At 48.6% G+C, this 8,111-nt stretch overlaps 1 protein-coding gene across 1 annotated transcript in view; it reads right to left on the reverse strand.

The window, feature by feature from the left end:
* Positions 1 to 340: 340 nt before the first annotated feature.
* Positions 341 to 8,111, reverse strand: part of LOC311118656 (glycine receptor subunit beta-like) — a gene marked incomplete at both ends in the record, with an annotated part of 41,618 nt that continues 33,847 nt past the window's right edge. Inside the window, 5 exons of the mRNA XM_084193443.1 lie at positions 341 to 499; positions 4,402 to 4,541; positions 4,761 to 4,787; positions 4,925 to 4,951; positions 7,003 to 7,155. Coding sequence (XP_084049569.1) covers positions 341 to 499; positions 4,402 to 4,541; positions 4,761 to 4,787; positions 4,925 to 4,951; positions 7,003 to 7,155 — 506 coding nt within the window. The remainder of the gene's footprint in view (positions 500 to 4,401; positions 4,542 to 4,760; positions 4,788 to 4,924; positions 4,952 to 7,002; positions 7,156 to 8,111) is intronic.

Raw genomic sequence — 8,111 nt, forward strand, 5'->3', positions numbered from 1 at the left:
GAAAAGTATTTCAGGTGTTAGAAAAATGCTAAATTATCCCCTCCGGACCACTCCCCAGTTGTCCTCACGTACTTTGTGCCCCCTCAGATTTTGGGGGTGCATGACGCCCCTGCACACACACACACAGGCACACGGAACAGACACACACACACAACAGACACACACAGACGGACCCCCATGGATGGACACGCTCTCAGGCACAAATCAATGCTGTCTCACACTCATTAGAAGTGAAGTTCTGAAGCCAGGGCTCTGAGCTGCCTAACGATAATTTACTGCAGTTATACCCATCTCATCTCTAGATCCTGACACACACACACACAGGGTAGACTAGTCTTGCCTGCAGAGTGCTAACGTGATGAATGGGCGTTCCTCCAGTCCCGTTGACAGTGTTAGTTTTAGATGGAGTCTTCTTCCCTTCTTTCTCTCTCAGAGCCTTCTCTTTAGACGCCATCTTAGACTTCTCCTCCTCTATACGCTTAGGACTGTTTAACATGACCTGGGGGGAGGTGAGAGAGAGAGAGCGACCGAGAGAGAGAGACACACAGACACACAGACAGACAGACAGACAGACAGACAGACAGAGAGAGAGAGAGAGACTACTTTATCACTGACCTCAACCCAGAGTCTCTCAGAGCGTTCACAGTCAGCCCACTGACACCCCTATCAGACCACAGCAAAATCACAGTCTACTTGAACAGAGCAATACTCAATCATGAGGCATCAAAGCCAAAAGAACTAAATAATATTAAGAAATGCTATAGATGGAAGGAAAGTAGTGTTGAAACCTACCAAAAAACAATTAGGAAACAACAAATTCAATCCATTCTAGACAACTTCCTGGACAAAACGTTCCACTGTAATAGTGAAGGTGTAAACTTGGCAGTAGAAAACCTAAACAGTATATTTGACCTCTCAGCTTCCCTATCAAATCTAAAAATCTCTAACAGAAAACCAAAGAAAAGTAATAACAGTGATAAATGGTTTGATGAAGAATGCAAAAACCTAAGAAAGAAATTGAGAAACCTATCCAACCAAAAACATAGAGACCCAGAAAACCTGAGCCTACGCCTTCACTATGGTGAATCACTAAAACAATACAGAAATACACTACGGAAAAAGAAGGAACAGCATGTCAGAAATCAGCTCAATGTAATTGAAGAATCCATAGACTCTAACCACTTCTGGGAAAATTGGAAAACACTAAACAAACAACAACACGAAGAGCTATCTATCCAAAACGGAGATGTATGGGTAAACCACTTCTCCAATCTTTTTGGCCCTATAACAGAGAACAAACAGCAAAAAAATATACATGATCAAATGCAAATCTTAGAATCAACTATTAAAGACTACCAGAACCCACTGGATTCTCCAATTACATTGAATGAACTACAGGATAAAATACAAACCCTCCAACCCAAAAAGTCCTGTGGTGTTGATGGTATCCTCAATGAAATGATAAAATATACAGACCACAAATTTCAATTAGCTATACTTAAACTCTTTAACATCATCCTTAGCTCTGGCATCTTCCCCAACATCTGGAACCAAGGACTGATCACCCCAATCCACAAAAGTGGAGACAAATTTGACCCCAATAACTACCGTGGGATATGCGTCAACAGCAACCTTGGGAAAATCCTCTGCATTATCATTAACAGCAGACTAGTTCATTTCCTCAGTGAAAACAATGTACTGAGCAAATGTCAAATTGGCTTTTTACCAAATTACCGTACGACAGACCACGTATTCACCCTGCACACCCTAATTGACAAACAAACAAAACAAAACAAAGGCAAAGTCTTCTCATGCTTTGTTGATTTCAAAAAAGCTTTTGACTCAATTTGGCATGAGGGTCTGCTATACAAATTGATGGAAAGTGGGGTTGGGGGAAAAACATACGACATTATAAAATCCATGTACACAAACAACAAGTGTGCGGTTAAAATTGGCAAAAAACACACACATTTCTTTCCACAGGGCCGTGGGGTGAGACAGGGATGCAGTTTAAGCCCCACCCTCTTCAACATATATATCAACGAATTGGCGAGGGCACTAGAACAGTCTGCAGCACCCGGCCTCACCCTACTAGAATCTGAAGTCAAATGTCTTCTGTTTGCTGACGATCTGGTGCTTCTGTCACCAACCAAGGAGGGCCTACAGCAGCACCTAGATCTTCTGCACAGATTCTGTCAGACCTGGGCCCTGACAGTAAATCTCAGTAAGACAAAAATAATGGTGTTCCAAAAAAGGTCCAGTTGCCAGGACCACAAATACAAATTCCATCTAGACACCGTTGCCCTAGAGCACACAAAAAACTATACATACCTCGGCCTAAACATCAGCGCCACAGGTAACTTCCACAAAGCTGTGAACGATCTGAGAGACAAGGCAAGAAGGGCCTTCTATGCCATCAAAAGGAACATAAAATTTGACATACCAATTAGGATCTGGCTAAAAATACTTGAATCAGTTATAGAACCCATTGCCCTTTATGGTTCTGAGGTCTGGGGTCCGCTCACCAACCAAGAATTCACAAAATGGGACAAACACCAAATTGAGACTCTGCATGCAGAATTCTGCAAAAACATCCTCCGTGTACAACGTAAAACACCAAATAATGCATGCAGAGCAGAATTAGGCCAATACCCGCTAATTATCAAAATCCAGAAAAGAGCCGTTAAATTCTATAACCACTTAAAAGGAAGCGATTCCCAAACCTTCCATAACAAAGCCATCACCTACAGAGAGATGAACTTGGAGAAGAGTCCCCTAAGTAAGCTTGTCCTGGGGCTCTGTTCACAAACACAAACAGACCCCACACAGCCCCAGGACAACAACAACAACAACACAACTAGACCCAACCAAATCATGAGAAAACAAAAAGAGAATTACTTGACACATTGGAAAGAACAAACAAAAAAACAGAGCAAACTAGTATGCTATTTGGCCCTAAACAGAGAGTACACAGTGGCAGAATACTTGACCACTGTGACTGACCCAAACTTAAGGAAAGCTTTGACTATGTACAGACTCAGTGAGCATAGCCTTGCTATTGAGAAAGGCCGCCGTAGGCAGACCTGGCTCTCAAGAGAAGACAGGCTATGTGCACACTGCCCACAAAATGAGGTGGAAACTGAGCTGCACTTCCTAACCTCCTGCCAAATGTATGACCATATTAGAGACACATATTTCCCTCAGATTACAGCGATCCACAAAGAATTCGAAAACAAATCCAATTTTGATAAACTCCCTTATCTACTGGGTGAAAAACCACAGTGTGCCATCACAGCTGCAAGATTTGTGACCTGTTGCCACAAGAAAAGGGCAACCAGTGAAGAACAAACACCATTGTAAATACAACCCATATTTATGTTCATTTATTTTCCCATTTGTACTTCAACTATTTGCACATTGTTACAACACTGTATATATACATAATATGACATTTGAAATGTCTTTATTCTTTTGGAACTTCTGAGTGTAATGTTTACTGTTAATATTTATTGTTTATTTCACTTTTGTTTACTATCTACTTCACTTGCTTTGGCAATGTTAACATACGTTTCCCATGCCAATAAAGCCCTTAAATTGAATTGAAATTGAAATTGAATTGAGAGAGAGAGAGAGAGAGAGAGAGAGAGAGAGAGAGAGAGAGAGAGAGAGAGAGAGACAGACAGACAGACAGACAGACAGACAGACAGACAGACAGACAGACAGACAGACAGACAGACAGACAGACAGACAGACAGACAGACAGACAGACAGACAGACAGACAGAGAGAGAGAGAGAGAGAGAGAGAAGAAGAGAGAGAGAGAGAGAGACGGACAGACAGGGAGAGAGACAGGGAGAGTTTTTGTCATTTCATTGAATTGAATTATGATTCCAAAAAGAGACTTCCACACACCATGTAAACTGCCAGGTGTTTGTGTGTCTGTGTCTCTGACCTGTACTACTGCATACTCCACCAGTGAAGCGAAGCCAGGTGTTTGTGTGTCTGTGTCTCTGACCTGTACTACTGCATACTCCACCAGTGAAGCGAAGCCAGGTGTTTGTGTGTCTGTGTCTCTGACCTGTACTACTGCATACTCCACCAGTGAAGCGAAGCCAGGTGTTTGTGTGTCTGTGTCTCTGACCTGTACTACTGCATACTCCACCAGTGAAGCGAAGCCAGGTGTTTGTGTGTCTGTGTCTCTGACCTGTACTACTGCATACTCCACCAGTGAAGCGAAGCCAGGTGTTTGTGTGTGTGTGTCTCTGACCTGTACTACTGCATACTCCACCAGTGAAGCGAAGCCAGGTGTTTGTGTGTCTGTGTCTCTGACCTGTACTACTGCATACTCCACCAGTGAAGCGAAGCCAGGTGTTTGTGTGTGTGTGTCTCTGACCTGTACTACTGCATACTCCACCAGTGAAGCGAAGCCGAACAGCAGACATGCGATGAGCCAGATGTCTATAGCCTTCACATAGGAGACCTTAGGAAGCGCTGACGCCAGAGACATGGACTCACTGGACAGGGACAGGACAGACAGGATACCTAGAGAGACAGACAGAGACCTTAGGAAGCGCTGACGCCAGAGACATGGACTCACTGGACAGGGACAGGACAGACAGGATACCTAGAGAGACAGACAGAGACCTTAGGAAGCGCTGACGCCAGAGACATGGACTCACTGGACAGGGACAGGACAGACAGGATACCTAGAGAGACAGACAGAGACCTTAGGAAGCGCTGACGCCAGAGACATGGACTCACTGGACAGGGACAGGACAGACAGGATACCTAGAGAGACAGACAGAGACCTTAGGAAGCGCTGACGCCAGAGACATGGACTCACTGGACAGGGACAGGACAGACAGGATACCTAGAGAGACAGACAGAGACCTTAGGAAGCGCTGACGCCAGAGACATGGACTCACTGGACAGGGACAGGACAGACAGGATACCTAGAGAGACAGACATTACAGACAGACAGAGACATTAGAGACAGACAGGGACAGGACAGACAGGATACCTAGAGAGACAGACATTACAGACAAACAGAGACATTAGAGACAGACAAAAATACACATTAGAGACAGACAGAGACAGACAGATATTACAGACAGACAGACAGAAAGACAAATCTATTGATGTCATGGTATGATGATGTCATGGTGTGATGATGTAATTTTATGATGTCTTATTGTGATGATGTCATCATCCCAAGACTGACCTGCTGACAGCCCTCTGGATGACTGGACAGATGGATGGATGGAGGGATGGAGGGATGGATAGACGGATAGACGGAGCCTACAAACAGACGTAGGGGGAGGGACAACCAGATGAGATGATAACCTGGTCCAGAACAAACCTCTTCCACGGTAGGGTTAAAGGTTACAGATCATACCCAGAGGAACCCTGGCAGCGCTGGCATCAGGGTTGATCCAGAAGGATTAGGGTTAGGGTTAAAGGTTACAGATCATACCCAGAGGAACCCTGGCAGCGCTGGCATCAGGGTTGATCCAGAAGGGTTAGGGTTAAAGGTTACAGATCATACCCAGAGGAACCCTGGCAGCGCTGGCATCAGGGTTGATCCAGAAGGGTTAGGGTTAAAGGTTACAGATCATACCCAGAGGAACCCTGGCAGCGCTGGCATCAGGGTTGATCCAGAAGGATTAGGGGTAGGGTTAAAGGTTACAGATCATACCCAGAGGAACCCTGGCAGCGCTGGCATCAGGGTTGATCCAGAAGGATTAGGGGTAGGGTTAAAGGTTACAGATCATACCCAGAGGAACCCTGGCAGCGCTGGCATCAGGGTTGATCCAGAAGGATTAGGGGTAGGGTTAAAGGTTACAGATCATACCCAGAGGAACCCTGGCAGCGCTGGCATCAGGGTTGATCCAGAAGGATTAGGGGTAGGGTTAAAGGTTACAGATCATACCCAGAGGAACCCTGGCAGCGCTGGCATCAGGGTTGATCCAGAAGGGTTAGGGTTAAAGGTTACAGATCATACCCAGAGGAACCCTGGCAGCGCTGGCATCAGGGTTGATCCAGAAGGGTTAGGGTTAGGGTTAAAGGTTAAAGATCATACCCAGAGGAACCCTGGCAGCGCTGGCATCAGGGTTGATCCAGAAGGGTTAGGGTTAAAGGTTACAGATCATACCCAGAGGAACCCTGGCAGCGCTGGCATCAGGGTTGATCCAGAAGGATTAGGGGTAGGGTTAAAGGTTACAGATCATACCCAGAGGAACCCTGGCAGCGCTGGCATCAGGGTTGATCCAGAAGGATTAGGGGTAGGGTTAAAGGTTACAGATCATACCCAGAGGAACCCTGGCAGCGCTGGCATCAGGGTTGATCCAGAAGGATTAGGGGTAGGGTTAAAGGTTACAGATCATACCCAGAGGAACCCTGGCAGCGCTGGCATCAGGGTTGATCCAGAAGGATTAGGGGTAGGGTTAAAGGTTACAGATCATACCCAGAGGAACCCTGGCAGCGCTGGCATCAGGGTTGATCCAGAAGGGTTAGGGTTAAAGGTTACAGATCATACCCAGAGGAACCCTGGCAGCGCTGGCATCAGGGTTGATCCAGAAGGGTTAGGGTTAGGGTTAAAGGTTAAAGATCATACCCAGAGGAACCCTGGCAGCGCTGGCATCAGGGTTGATCCAGAAGGATTAGGGGTAGGGTTAAAGGTTACAGATCATACCCAGAGGAACCCTGGCAGCGCTGGCATCAGGGTTGATCCAGAAGGATTAGGGGTAGGGTTAAAGGTTACAGATCATACCCAGAGGAACCCTGGCAGCGCTGGCATCAGGGTTGATCCAGAAGGATTAGGGGTAGGGTTAAAGGTTACAGATCATACCCAGAGGAACCCTGGCAGCGCTGGCATCAGGGTTGATCCAGAAGGGTTAGGGGTAGGGTTAAAGGTTACAGATCATACCCAGAGGAATCCTGGCAGCGCTGGCATCAGGGTTGATCCAGAAGGATTAGGGTTAGGGTTAAAGGTTACAGATCATACCCAGAGGAACCCTGGCAGCGCTGGCATCAGGGTTGATCCAGAAGGACAGCCAGGAGAGAACCACGATGAGGAGGGTGGGGGCGTAGACTCCCATCATATAGAACCCCACCTGTCTCCTTAATGTAAAGATCACCTCCACACAGGTGTAGTAACCTACACACACACACAGGGTTAGGGTTAGGGTTAGTGGAGGGTCCGTCATGGTCTGGGGCGGTGGAGGGTCCGTCATTGTCTGGGGCGGTGGAGGGTCCGTCATGGTCTGGAGCGGTGGAGGGTCCGTCATGGTCTGGGGTTAGTGGAGGGTCCGTCATGGTCTGGGGCGGTGGAGGGTCCGTCATTGTCTGGGGCGGTGGAGGGTCCGTCATGGTCTGGGGTTAGTGGAGGGTCCGTCATTGTCTGGGGCGGTGGAGGGTCCGTCATGGTCTGGGGCGGTGGAGGGTCCGTCATGGTCTGGGGTTAGTGGAGGGTCCGTCATGGTCTGGGGCGGTGGAGGGTCCGTCATGGTCTGGGGTTAGGGGAGGGTCCGTCATGGTCTGGGGCGGTGGAGGGTCCGTCATGGTCTGGGGTTAGGGGAGGGTCCGTCATGGTCTGGGGTTAGTGGAGGGTCCGTCATGGTCTGGGGCGGTGGAGGGTCCGTCATGGTCTGGGGTTAGTGGAGGGTCCGTCATGGTCTGGGGCGGTGGAGGGTCCGTCATGGTCTGGGGCGGTGGAGGGTCCGTCATGGTCTGGGGCGGTGGAGGGTCCGTCATGGTCTGGGGCGGTGGAGGGTCCGTCATGGTCTGGGGCGGTGGAGGGTCCGTCATGGTCTGGGGCGGTGGAGGGTCCGTCATGGTCTGGGGTTAGTGGAGGGTCCGTCATGGTCTGGGGCGGTGGAGGGTCCGTCATGGTCTGGGGCGGTGGAGGGTCCGTCATGGTCTGGGGCAGTGGAGGGTCCGTCATGGTCTGGGGCGGTGGAGGGTCCGTCATGGTCTGGGGCGGTGGAGGGTCCGTCATGGTCTGGAGCGGTGGAGGGTCCGTCATGGTCTGGGGTTAGTGGAGGGTCCGTCATGGTCTGGGGCGGTGGAGGGTCCGTCATGGTCTGGGGCGGTGGAGGGTCCGTCATGGTCTGG

Source organism: Coregonus lavaretus, assembly GCF_964263955.1.
Source record: "Coregonus lavaretus genome assembly, contig: HAP1_SCAFFOLD_3607, whole genome shotgun sequence".
NCBI lineage: Eukaryota > Metazoa > Chordata > Actinopteri > Salmoniformes > Salmonidae > Coregonus > Coregonus lavaretus.